The sequence below is a fragment of the Hemitrygon akajei genome, chromosome 18 (assembly GCF_048418815.1).
Source record: "Hemitrygon akajei chromosome 18, sHemAka1.3, whole genome shotgun sequence".
Taxonomy (NCBI): Eukaryota; Metazoa; Chordata; class Chondrichthyes; order Myliobatiformes; family Dasyatidae; genus Hemitrygon; species Hemitrygon akajei.
In genome coordinates, this window is record NC_133141.1 from 46115743 (window position 1) to 46129685 (window position 13943).

At 39.8% G+C, this 13943-nt stretch overlaps 1 protein-coding gene across 5 annotated transcripts in view; it reads right to left on the bottom strand.

The window, feature by feature from the left end:
* Positions 1–13943, bottom strand: part of LOC140741423 (MAGUK p55 subfamily member 3-like) — an 80337-nt gene that overhangs the window by 49818 nt on the left and 16576 nt on the right. For all 5 annotated transcript variants that reach the window (XM_073071599.1, XM_073071598.1, XM_073071601.1 and 2 more), the window contains exons 2-4: positions 7004–7096; positions 507–625; positions 51–128 (exon numbers count right to left, since the gene is read on the bottom strand). In XM_073071599.1, coding sequence (XP_072927700.1) covers positions 51–128; positions 507–625; positions 7004–7028 — 222 coding nt within the window. In that variant the 5' untranslated portion in view covers positions 7029–7096. The remainder of the gene's footprint in view (positions 1–50; positions 129–506; positions 626–7003; positions 7097–13943) is intronic.

Below are 13943 nucleotides of genomic sequence, written 5' to 3' on the forward strand. Positions count from 1 at the left end.
GCCTTGACTAGAGGTCGAAACTACCTAGGCCTCTGACTGTAGCTACTCACCTTCTCGGCTAAAGCTGCTGCACTGTGTACGGCAGGCAATGGACTTTGCCGGACGTACTGCTGAAGTTTCTGATGAATCTGTAATACAAATGAAGATTGTTAACCCCACTTTTGCTCTTTCCTGTGAATTCTACTCTTAGACAAAAAGCTTCAGAGGCATCCAGGCTGTTGGAGTTAACATTTGTTTCAGCTTCCGTGCAAAGAACTGACATTTTGTCATGCTCAAGTGTGAGGCTGCAAGCTATCCAATCCTATGGATCAATTCACAACATGTGGCCAGCAATATTATTCTGCAGTAATCTTTCAGTCAAGTCTACCCAATCTCTTTAATGTGGTTTCCATTTATTCCTGCAAATTGCACTTTAACTGATGACCTTCTGAGGCCAGGTCTAGGAAGGGATTCTATATGTTGCAGTAAATGTGAATGCTTCGTGCATCTGCATTGCAATACTGTACCTTTATAAGTGAGTTGAAACTATTTTCGCTGAAGACTTCGGTAAGGAAGCCAATTTCTGCTGTGAGATTCGCATCTGGCCTTAGCTGTGCAGTCAAAAGAGCTAGCACCTCATGTAATCCTGCAACATGAAATGATAATAATTCTCTATTGCATTGTGTCATAAACAGCACAACTATATATATATTATCAGATTGTCCTAGAAAACACTACAATAGTACACTATGCAATTGTCATAGAAAACACTATAATAATAGACTGTGGGATTGTCAGAGAAAAGACTACAATTAAGTGCCATGGAACTGTCATAGTAAATACCATGATGATACCTGTGGGGTTATTGAATTATTGTTTCTGTTTTGGATTCTTGATCCTTTTTCATTAAGCATTTAGGAACATTTGTTTTTGCTCAGAATTGAAAATGTACTCTTGCCACCACTTTAAGTCAATCCTTGTTTCACCGAATTAGATCTTGTCCCTCAGCGACTAAACCTCCATGGCTTTAACATGCTCGGAGACCGAGCTCCAAAACATCCTTGACTCATTCACTGAAGCACTTGGGCAGATAGGCCTCATATTTAACATCTGTAATACAAAAAATCTCTACCAACCAGCCAATAATTTCAATACTTCTGACAATAAAACTCTGGAAAACATGACCCACTTCTTGTATCTCTGGAACCACCTCTCTATAATGAGACATGCAATCCACTTTCAACCTCAATGTGCCAGCACAGCTTTGATAGATTGAGAAAAGGGTACTTGAAGATCAAGACCTCACATCCGAGACAAAACTTGTGGTCTACTGGGCAGCAGTGATCCTTCACCTATAAATTTCTAGGATTTGGACCACTTACAGTAGACACCTTAAAGATCTGGAAAAATATCAACAACATTATTTCTGCAGAATTCATATTAGCACATCGATAATTATAAATTCAACTTCTAACATAAAGAAGAGCTGCCCAAAAGAGTGGATAGACTTTAAAGAAGACCTTCAATCAAAGAATACTTTCATTGTAATTTCATTTTACATTTTACTATAACTGAACTCAAATTTACTGTGTACTTCATCAGTGAATGGATTAGTGTCCTCTCACCGCAGGCCAATGTACCCTGCATTAAGGCCCTAATTGCAGTCAGATGACTAAGTTGAACAGGTCATGGCATTTATATGTCTGACATGAAACTCCAAAAAACTGGTACTATGTTCTAAGCCATATTACATAAGGATATTAATAGGCAGATGGAGGAAATATATGCTCAAAGCTTCCTTGAAAAGGTACAACATTCCAATTGACTCTTGGGACAAACTGGCCTATATTCATTCAAAATAGCCATGCAACAGAGCAGACTGAGTCCGAGTATAAACATTGGTAGGGGAGCACTACTTTCCAGACTACTCACATACCTACCCTAATAGATACGGTATCTCCTGCCCCTAATAGTGAAAGAGTCTGCATTTCTCACATTGGCCTAAGTCCTTAGGCAAAGCAAGACACCCTCAATCCTGTGGGACTGTTTGAGTGGAATTAACTAATTTATTATTTAAATAATATCCCTTAATAAAGGTTCAAAGGCTCAATACAACTCTGATATTTGTCTTCTCTAGTTAGCCATGAAATACAGAAAAACCCATTGGCGTTGTTGACATCAACTCTCCCCGGAACAAAAAAGAAAACAAAGCAAAACTCACAAATGTCAAAACCCCCACCCTCTCCCTCGCATAAAATAACTAACAGATCATCCACTTGGAAAATGGCAGCTGGAATATCAAAAAACCCCAAACCCCCAACCCCCTCCCTTGCAAAAAAAAAGCGATGGTAACATCAAACCCTCGATCCACTCCCTCACAAAAAAGCAGCGACAATAACATCATTAATGCTATGAAGATTCAAAAACTTTATTGTCATTCTAACCGTACATCAGCTCTGCAGGGCAGAATGAGACAGCGTTTCCCAGGAGCAGTGCAATCATAACATAACAAACGCAACACTAAATAATAAACATAACAATAAATAGTAAAACACAACAGCCACATGTCAGTTAAAAACAAGTTATAAGTGTCCAGTGCAAGTTAAGAGTGTCCAGAGCAGAGTCAGGTAGAGCAGCTATTTAGCAGTCTGACAGGAAGCTGTTTAGTAGCCTTGTGGTTTTAGTTTTGATGCTCCTGTAACGTTTACCTGATGGCAGAAGAACAAACAGTTCATGGAGAAGGTGTGAGGGGTCTTTAATGATGTAAGATAATGTAATAAGATAATGTCTTTAATGTCTTTAAGATCATGAAGAACACGAGATAATATTTCTTAAAATATCTACAATTTTTCACCATAGACTAAATCACTTAAAAGGGACACTGATACCCTTGTTTTACACCCAACATTTAGTTTTCAATCAATATTATTAAAGTGGATTATCCATGATTTATTTCAATGGTGTTTGCAAGATCTTACTGTGTATAAAATTAAAAAAAACAGAGAGTGCTGGAAATACTCAGTAGGTCAGACTGAATCTGGTGGAGAGTTAAACAGAGCTACTGTTTTAGATTGAAGAACTTCATGAGAACTTGCTGTATAAACTTGGGCTGTCACATGGCAATAATGATGACAATGCATTGAATATATCCTGCATATGTGAAAAATCCTATATGAATTCAAGTTTGTTATGAAGCACATGAAAATATTAATTTCTAGCTGAGTTTACAACATGCTGTTGCACTTTTATCATTTTTTAAAATATGTTGGGAATTTATAACCTAAATATGCATCCAAAATTAGATAGTTTAAAATCACAGTTTGAATCAAACAATGCTTCCATTTTAATTTCAGCTTTGTTTTAACTATAACTGACCACAAATTTGCTGCATCAGATCAAATGTCTGAAATACTTCACTTGCGGTAATGAAATTTGGTCTTTAGCAAAGAAGATATAATTAAAATTACACCCTTCTTCAGAATATATAAAAGTTATGCTGATAACTGTCATAATGAGAAAACATCATGCACTATGACATTGCCATTGCTTACAGTTACAGTGATGCAACTGCAGTTGTAATCATAATTGCATAGACCTATATCATTTCCCAGTGGGCCAACAGTGCCCTTGTTCAAAACAGTCAAAGGCATTTAGCATGCTAATTAGTTACTTCTCTCACGAGCCTCAAGTTACTAATAAGAAGATGTAGAAAGAAATTACTGATTTATATCAAAAGCTAGCATTAGATATACATCTTCAAGATAATGACTGTTTCACATTAACTTTATTGAAGAGTGGTTTGTTTCAATTATTGTTTGCAGGGGGGGTGGAGGAGGGGGGGACATTTAAGCCAACAAACTTGCAATTTTACATGTTCTGCCTCAGAATTCTCCAGGGACGTGCTTCAGGGATGTCCTTTTGAAGTACAGTCCTCATTGTAATGTGTTAATCAATCTGCACATAACAATTATTTTAAAGCAGCATGTACTTTGATAATAAATTTACTTTTGAACTTTAAAACTTGCTTATGGTTCTTTAAAATATTATCTTTTAATAGTTTTGAGCAAGCTTGCATCAAATACTATTTTTAAAATGTATTCTGAACTTAAAATTTGTTTGCTAGTGTATAATACTAATTACATATTAAAGTAATTGTTTGGAAAATATCTAAGTTTGAAATTGCAGACATCGAGTGCTTGAAAGTTACCATTCTAAATTTCTCAATATTGAAAATTTGATCATTTTCATTTTAGCAGATCAAGCCACTGTTTAGTCAAAATGGGACAGTTGCAGTCATGATAATTTTTTCCTCTCAAGGTAGCTGATGTAATCTTTATTCTGCATCAATACAGAAGCAAATTTGTGTGTACTTTATGTATGAAGTGAAACATTCTTTTACCTTGACTTTACTCATAAATTTGGAATAATTACTGTGAACCCTAGATAACTGTCTTAATTTCGCTTTTTCTGTTCATGTTGGTAATCATGATATCTGCTGGAGCATCTGACGCATCGGCTTTGTAATGTTGGCCACATTTCCATTGGTTGCAATTTTAATAGATGATAAAAATCTGAAAGTTTATTTTAATAAAAGTTTTAGACATCTGCAATTATTTAGCAGACTTTATGCTGAGCTTTATGTTATCAATAAAGTCCAAGTGTTAGAGTGGAGATACTGCAGTAATGCTGGATCAGAATTAGAATCAGGTTTCGTATTACTGGCATATGTCATGATATTGTTGCTTTGTGGCAGCAGTAGATTGCAATACATAATAAAAAGCTATAAATTACAAAAAGAAATACATTAAAAAATTAAATAAGTAGCGGAAAAAGAGAGTAAAAAATATTGTGGTAGTGCACACAGGTTCTTTTCCATTCAGAAATCTGATGGCTGTCCCTAAAGCATTGAGTAACTGTCTTCAGGCTCCTGTTCCTCCTCCATGGTGGTAGGGGTCCTTAATGATGGATGACGCCTTTTTGAGGCAGTCAGTTTGCGCTAGAAGGACTGGCTTTCCAGCTCTCCAGCACATATCTCAGGAGTTCACCATTTATACACTCCATCTTTCTGCTCCAATTTATGTCAGTACGGGCAGAACCTCTTGCCCAAACCACCATATTGTTTGTTGCTTTCCTCCCTGTTTAAAGGAAGAATGTTGAGGCTTTACAAAGGGTACAGAAGAGATTTATCAAAATGTTGTTTGAATTAGAGGATATGAACTGACTGCAATTGCTTAGACATTGGCATGGTGACGTTCAATTTCCACTGCTCTCTGTAAGGATTTTGTATGTTCTCTGCAAAGGTTTCTTCTCGGTGCTCCAGTTTCCTCCCATATTCCAAAGACATAAAGGTTAGCGTTAGTGAGTTGTGGGCATGCTATGTTGGCACCAGAAGCGCGGCGACACTTGCGGGCTGCCCAGCAGAATCCTCACTGATTTGATTTGATGCAAAGCAATGCATTTCACTAAGCGTTTTGATATACACGCAATAAATAAAGTTAATCTTAACATTTTGGCACATCAAAGAAAGGTAAAGTCCACATTCTCAGCTATAACAGTTCCTGTTAATCTTTTTCTTTATTTTTTAAAAGATACACTTAATTAAAATGCATGCATTTGTGTTTGAGGGCAGCACAGTGGTATACCATGTAGTGGAGCTCCTTTACAGGAAGAACGTGGAGGCTTTGGAAAGGGTACAGAAGAGGTTTGCCAGGATGTTGCCTGGATTAGAGGGTATGAGCTCTAAGAACAAGCTTTTCTCTAGAGCACTAGAGATTGATGGGAGATTAACAGTGTGTTTAAGAGGCTGTTAGACATATGTATATGCAAGGAATGGGGGCATATGGATCATATACAGACAGATGAAAGTGGTTTAATTTGGCATCATGTTTAGTGCAGACATTGTGGGCTGAAGATCTTGCTGCGGTGCTGTACTATCCTATGTTCTATACGCAGTGCTTCAGTGATCCGGGTACCATTCTGATCTGAACTTGGTCAATAAGAAAAATACAAAATTAATAATCTAGTATCAGTAATGTTGATCATGAGTGTGTGAATTGCTATATTAAAAATCTAATTGGTCCATAATATTTAAGAAAACCAATCTGCAATTCTTAAATATTACTGAACAGCTGCTAAAACGGATGACTCTTCACATTCGCTCTGAAATGGTTCAGCAAGCCTTTCATTTGAAGGTTAATAAAAGCTGGCTTTGCCAATGACGTCCACATCTCATGACCAAACAGTTTTTTTAAAGCTGCATGTATGCAGATAGCAGCCAAAATGGGAACTTGATATATTATGTTGGAAATAATTACAAAGCTAATGGATGTTGCACACCTCAGCATGGTGCACTGGCTCTGTCGACTCAGTTTCAGCCCAATGATTTTCCCACATGGGATCTTCTCATCTGTTTACTACCATTATTCTTGTTTACTGAGATAGTTGATTGTATGACTGATCATCTGCAGAACGAAGATTGGGATTTCTTAATTTTGGAAAGAGGCATGTGCTTCCATAAATTTACAGGTCACGTATTGAAAGCAACACAGTTTGCTCTATTTCAGATACAGGCTTACCTTTCTAATCTCCTTTGCAGTGGTAACACAGCAAGTTCATAATTATAAGGATACAAGTATCAAGTGTACCAAACTCTAAACGAATAAGCATAAAATTTACAGGAAATACTCAGCAGGTCAGGATAAAAAAAAACATTATTTGGAAACCTTGACTTTACTTTGCACTCTCCATAGATGCTGCTGAATAACTCCTTTATTCCTATGTCAGAGTGTTACCATTTGCTGTTGGGTTATCATTCAAACTGATTAACTGCTTTTATATTACATTTAGAATATTTGTTCCATTTTGCTATATTATTGCACAGCTCAACTTCTGGTTGAAGGTTTAGGCAAAATAGTTGTCTTAAAAAAACCTTGCATTAAAAATTAGGTTTATTTTAAAGGAGAAATGTACAACAGTTGAAATTGTTTTACCAGAGTTTTCACAAAAGGAATGTTTTTTTATATACCTGCTGCAGTAGACAGAGCTGGCATGGTCGCATTGAAGCTGGAGGGCAGACCTTTCACGATTGAGGATACTATTGTTTAATTCAGTGAGACTCCTGCAACAGAGGATGCAGATCAAAAAAGAATGTGTTAATGAGCAGACATTTGTCAACTAAATACACATGGTAGCCTTAGCCACGATGCACATTTTTTTTGTATGAATCAGGTAACTGGGGGAAAAACCCCAGCTCATAATATTAGCATTACCAACAGAAGCCCTCAGAACAGTTCCTGTGCCAGGACTGTTAACATACAGACTGACGTGACGAGTTGTTTCCATGCTCATGAGACATAAATCCAAGCCATTCTGTAAACTGAACAGAAAGTGTAATGTTTGTATCTGAGCATGAGAAGGTGTTCGGTCCAGCTATATTGACGGTGAATGCTTCAAAAAAAAAATCCATACATTTTCTCCTCATTTTTTTTTCCTTTTAAGAGACCAAGTCTTTAAAGATATCATCACCATTCCAAAGCTGCCACCTTTTAGTTCTCTACCCATTCACTTAAGCAGGTGGATATTGGCAGTAATTTTTTTTACTAACTTGCAGTCTTGTTCAAACATGTATGCAAAGGCTTGTTACAAAGTATTAACTCTGTCCTGCAAAAGTTAAGAACTTTTTTCAGTTATGTTATTTTTTAATTTATTGATTCACCTTTCCATTAGTGGATTGGAAAGTAAGAATTAGAAAGTATGTTTGGCTTTATTTTTCTGACCCTTTTTATTGCATCTATACTGACATCAGCTGCTCTCAATAGAAATCAATTAGTTCAGTAATTGACTGGGATGAAAGCCAGAACTATCTCACTGAGAAGCGAGTGTGTTGAAATAGCTGGATGTTATTGAAGCCCAGGATTTATGTCTGTGTTGTGGTCGTGGTAGGTCTTCTCCATTTTCTGCTCTGCGAGTGGAAATGGATCAGATGCCATTGTATTTGTGATGATTGCTGGTAGCCGTGAATTATTGGTACACCTCAGTGGTCATGAGGATGATTATCCAACTAAGAATACATCGAAAGATCGTTGGGAACGTCAAGATTTCAGTTTTGGGTGTGAAGGAAATCATCAGACAGAACGTGGCTCTGTCTAGTTTGACCTATGCTCCTAGTGTGGTTTTATCCATTACTCCTCCCGGGCTATTTCCTTTACCTAGGGTAGATTCCACTCTTCAGGAGAGGCTGTCAGAATGTGCCTGGTGTGTAACAGAAGAGGTGGTGATTCTATGTGTATCATCAATATTATAGAATGGTTCCAGTGTTTACAGATGGCTCTAAAGACCCAGTGTCTCATAACACCAGTGCAGCAGTCTATGTCCCTGAAGCACCATCAATAACTCTCGGAGACGGGAGGTGAACGATAGGCTTTTATTAGCAGCAAGAGACCACCACACAACATCCTGGAGACTGAGCAAGGGGCAGTGCCTCCAATCGCCTTTATACAGGGGTCTGTGGGAGGAGCCACAGGAGCAGTCAGCAGAGGGGCGTGTCCAGACAGGTATACATAGTTTACCACAGTCCCCGAATTTCAGGTGTCAAATAGAAAATGGTTATCTAATGAGCTTTCAGTTTATACTATTGAAATAGTGGCAACCCTTGCACTGCAGTGGATAGAGGATGCACAGCCTAACTGTGTTATTGTCTGTTGTGATTCCTTCTCCGCATTGTGTAGTCTTAAGGTGGGGGTGTCCAATAGTGGTCCAGACATTTTGTTGGAAGTTTAACAAACATTTTACCAGTTGCAGTGTTTGGGAGTGGAAGTATGCTTTTTGTAGATCACAGCTCAAGTAGGGGTGGAAGGAAATGAAATAGTTGACAGGTTGGCTAAACAATCTCTGAAGGTCAGTGCTATTAATGTTCCCATCCCACTAAGTAAGGGGGAGGCAAAGGTTTTAATTAAAGGTTATGTTCTCTCAATCTGACTGGATTGTAGGACACACAATTGAAGGGGAGGCATTTATATGGAATTCAGAAAAAGGTTACTTCACTTTGCAGGAGAGGACCACCCAGAAGGGAGGAAGTTATAATTACTTGGCATAGACTTAGCCATACTGGGTAAAATGCCACAGTGTTTAAATGTACCAGGCGACTGTAGATAGTGTCAGCTTCCAGAACAGTCTCATATTGGAACATAGAGCATGTGAGTGGGAGAGAAAGCAGACCCTGGGAAACAATATTGTTACAGTAGACAATATATAACAATATTGTTACTTTGGATAGCTTGGTGGAGTATGGGCAAGAAGTATGAGAGAAACATGAGTATTTAATTTCTTCAAACTTGTTGGGATTTTTAAATCAACACGTACAAAAGCTGGATGAACTCAGCAGGTTGGGCAGCATCCATTGAAATAAGCGGTCAACGTTTCGGGCCGAGACTCTTCGTCCAATCAAATACAATTCAAGTCAATAGCATTTGGTGTTTTATACATTTGTGAAGTTATTATTATCCTTATTAGTATTATTTCTTCTTGGGGGGGGGGGTAGTGGTAGATGTTAGGACCACTCTTCTGAATCTGCCGAACACTCCAGCTCAGTAGGTGGTGGTAATGCACCTTTTTGTTGGTCTGACAACCACCAATAAAAAAAGTGTGTGTTAACTTAGATACAGCATATGGACATTTGACAAGGCCAATTTGTGGTGTGTCTCCCATGTTGATATGGCTGAAAGAGTACGAAGACTGTGTTCTTATGGCACAATGATCTCAGCTTTCATTTGACGTTCTTAGCTGATGGATGGGGCCAAGGTAGAAGCGTTCACGTCACGGCCCTGTTTCAACCAATTCTACCACCACCACACGCAGCAAGTAGTGTATTCAACATTTTTGTACCTTTGGTTTGATCATGCCTGAAGACAGAGGTCATGGATGTCAGAAACACGGGTCTTTTTCAAGATCAGCATTGACTGTTATATCTGCTAACTTTGAAAGATTCTCTGCAGCTAAACAAAACATCCTCGCTACATTATGCAACGAGTTGCAGTGTGATGTCCTCTGCCTACAGAAGACACACAGAGGAAACGAAAACAACTGCCCAAAAATATCAGGAACGTCCCTGGTTACTGAAAGACCTCATCGAAAATACGGCAGTGCTGTATTTGTTAGAGCTGGTTCAGTCGTAAAAGCCACTTCTAAAACAGAGGAGGACAACATCGAAAATCTAACTGTAGAGCCAAGCAAAGTAGTAGTGACCTCAGTGTACAAGTCACCGGGCACAGTTTTCAGCTTCTCCAACCCTGTATCCAACCTGCACAGTAAACTACAGATCATCATTGGAGACTTTAATAGCCACAGTACCCAATGGGGGTACAAGGAGTCTAACAACGATGGAGAAGCAGTCGAAGAATGGATGGATGCTAACCAGCTTAGTGTCATCCATGATCCTAAACTGCCAGCCTCCTTCCACAGTGCCCGCTGGAAGTGCATTATAACCCAGATCTCGCCATTGTCCGCAACGACATCGCTGGCCTCTGCAAGAAGCTTGTCACAGACGCATTACCACAGACACAGCACCGTCCTATTGGTATTCAGATAAATGCAGCAGGGTTACCAACTGTCGTACCATTCAAAAGGCGCTTTAACCACAAGAAGGCCAATTGGAATGGGTTCACAAGAGCACTTGACCATGAGGTTAAACTTATTAAACCACTACCTGAGCACTACAACCTGTTTGCAAAAGCTGACCAGAAAACAGCCAAAAGGAAGATCCCCCGAGGTTGTGGAACACACTACATCTCTGGTCTCACCAAAGAGAATGCTGAACTCTACAGGGAGTATGTCTCAATGTTTGAATCTGACCCCTTCTCAGAGGAAACAATAACTGCCGGTGAGAGGGTGATGTTAAATATCTCTCAAGAGCGTCAAAACACCTGGAACACCTTGATAGAGACAACAGATCTTACAAAAACCAACAAGAAGGCATGGTCTCTCATACGCCAACTTGGAGGCGATCCCAAGAAAGCTGCCCAACATCCCAATGTGTCCGCGAACCAAGTTGCACATGAGCTGCTCCTAAATGGAAAAACCAACAAGAAACAACCAAGAGCACAACTAGATAGGAAGCAGTACAGCAATGACCCTGGCTTCACTGGACCATTCACCACGGAAGAGCTGGAAATTTGTATATCTAGTCTAAAACATGGGAAAGCAATTGGTCTTGACAACGTAGCATTGGAGCAGATAAAGCATTTTAGACAGCAAGCAAAGAAATAACTCCTACAATTGTTCAACCACTGTCTGGCAACACATAAGCTACCTAATATTTGGCAGAAGTCACATGTAATAGCACTATTAAAGCCCGGAAAAGATCCCTCAGATCCTAAAAGAGTTTTTGGCCAGTCTCACTGCTTTGCCACATCAATAAGCTGTTTGAACGCCTGATACTCAATAGGATAGCACCAACTCTAGATGAGAAGATCATTCCAGAGCAAGCAGGTTTTCACCCTGGCAAATCAACAACAAACCAATTGCTTAACCTCACACAATATATTGAAGATGGTTTTGAGCAAGGGATGGTAACAGGTGCTGTTTCTGTAGACTTGTCAGCAGCTTACGATATACTGAACCACAGAGGTCTCCTCTGCAAGATCCTAGAGATGACAAAAGATATTAACAGAGCTGTTAGAAAGCATGCTTCAGAGTCGCCGGTTCTGTGTTGAACGAGGTGGGAAGCGCAGCAGGTGGCGTATTCAGAAGAATGGCCTTCCTTGGGGAAGTGTGCTTGTACCGCTGCTGTACAACATCTACACGAATGACCAACCTATAGATGATGTCACACACCGTTTTATATATGCTGATGACTTGTGCATCACTGCCCAAAGCACTGATTGTAACACAGTGGAGAAAACGCTTTCTGAGGCCTTGGAGGGACTAACATCCTACTATGAAGAAAACCACCTTCGCACAAACCCATTACAGACACAAGTTTGTGCATTCCACCTCAGGAACCGTGAAGCCAAACAACAGTTTAAAGTGACCTGGTGTGGAGCAACGCTGACGCATCGCGAGCACCCTGTCTACTTAGGAGTCTCCCTTGACAGATGCCTCACTTTCAAGAACCACATCAATAAGACAAAGGCAAAAGTGAGCACACGAAACAACATCCTGAACAAGCTCACTAACACAAAGTGGGGAGCAAGCTCGAAAACACTGCGAGCCAGTGCACTTGCTCTTTGCTATTCTGCTGCCGAATGTGCCTGCCCTGCATGGGAAAGATCTACTCATGCTAAGAAGATGGATGCCTTTCTGAATGCAAGCTGCAGACTTATCACAGGTTGTTTAAAACCAACAAACACCAACAGCCTATATATCCTGGCTGGTATCGCTCCCCCGATATAAGAAGAACGGTAGCCAGCAAGAAAGAACGACTCCGTCAAACATCAGACGAGAGGCACCCTCTACATGGTCATACGCCTACACCCAACCGCCTAAAATCAAGGAAGAGCTTCATGAACAGTGTTGTTCCATTACAATCAACCCCATCTGAAGCCCGTATCGCCTTGTGGAAAGACCGGCTCGCCAGTCTCAAACAACCCCCAACGATGGAAATTTCACCGGATGAAAGCCTTCCCCCAGGAGCTAATTGCAACTGGGCAACCTGGAAGTGCCTTAACAGACTTAGGACTGGTGTAGGTCGTTCAAAGGTGTCACTAAGCAAATGAGGATATACAACCAGCCCGTCAACTTGTGAACGTGGAACTGAGCTACAAACTATGCAACATCTCCTGCAATGCCCATCGCTAGAGGAACCCTGTACTGTTGCAGATCTTGCCGAATTCAACAACAAGGCGCAAAAATGTGTCCAGTTCTAGCTGGGCCATGTATAGACTGTCCGTGGACACCATAAGAAGAAGAAGCTGATGGACTATTTCCAGGATGATCTAGAGCTAGGTGGGAGTGATGTCTGACTAACATCTGAGTTGTTGCAGACAAAAATGAGGAGGAGGAACAAGGCTGGAGATTTATTTTTGGTGTGGGTACATTATTGGGAGTTCAAAATGCTGTTTAAAATGATTTGGACTAGAGGTGCAAATTCAAGTTTGCTGCAGATGCCAAGCTAAGTGGCAGTGTTGGCTTTGAGGAGGATGTAGATAAGTTTTGTGAGATTAAGACCAGCTTATTCAATGGCAAGAGCATGGCAGAATACAATGAGGCAATTTATCAAAAAATAAAGGTGAGCATTTTTAAAAGTAGTGATGTAGTCATGGGATTTGGATGCCCTATACATGGAACAATGAAAACTAACATGCATGTTTGACAAGCAACTAGAAAGACACACGTTATGCTGACATCTATAGCAATAAGATTTGAATACAAGGGTGGTGATGTCTTGCTCCATTTATATGGGGCCTTGGTGAGAATCCATCAGGTATTTAGTATAGATCTCTTTGCTTCCTACCCTGCAAATCTCAGGCTTGCCATAGAAGGAGCGCAGCAAGGATTTACCAGAATCATTTCTGAGCTGGTGGATTTGTTCAGTAAGGAGAGGACAGACAATCTGGGCTTCCTTAGTTTACAACAAAGAGGTTCTCTCATGGAAACAAAACTCCTTCAGGACCTGACTGGGTCGAAGTGAAGCTGATATTTCTTCTAGCTATCTGCAGCTAGGGGCCACAACCTTAAAAACCAGCAGCTGTTCAGGGTAGATAAGAAAAAGTAATTCTGCACACAGAAGCTAGTGAATCATTGGCACTGAACACCCAAGAAGCTTGTGGAAGCTTGTTGCTCAATATGTTCGAGGCAGAGTAATAGATTTTGAGATATTAAGGGATATGGGGGTAACCAGGAATATGACTCTACAATTCATGTTTTCAATATTTTATGTGTACAATTGCTGTCTTTTGCACATTGGTTGTCAGTTCATCTCTGTTGTATGTAGTTTTTTTATTGATTCTATTGTTTCTTTATTTACTGTG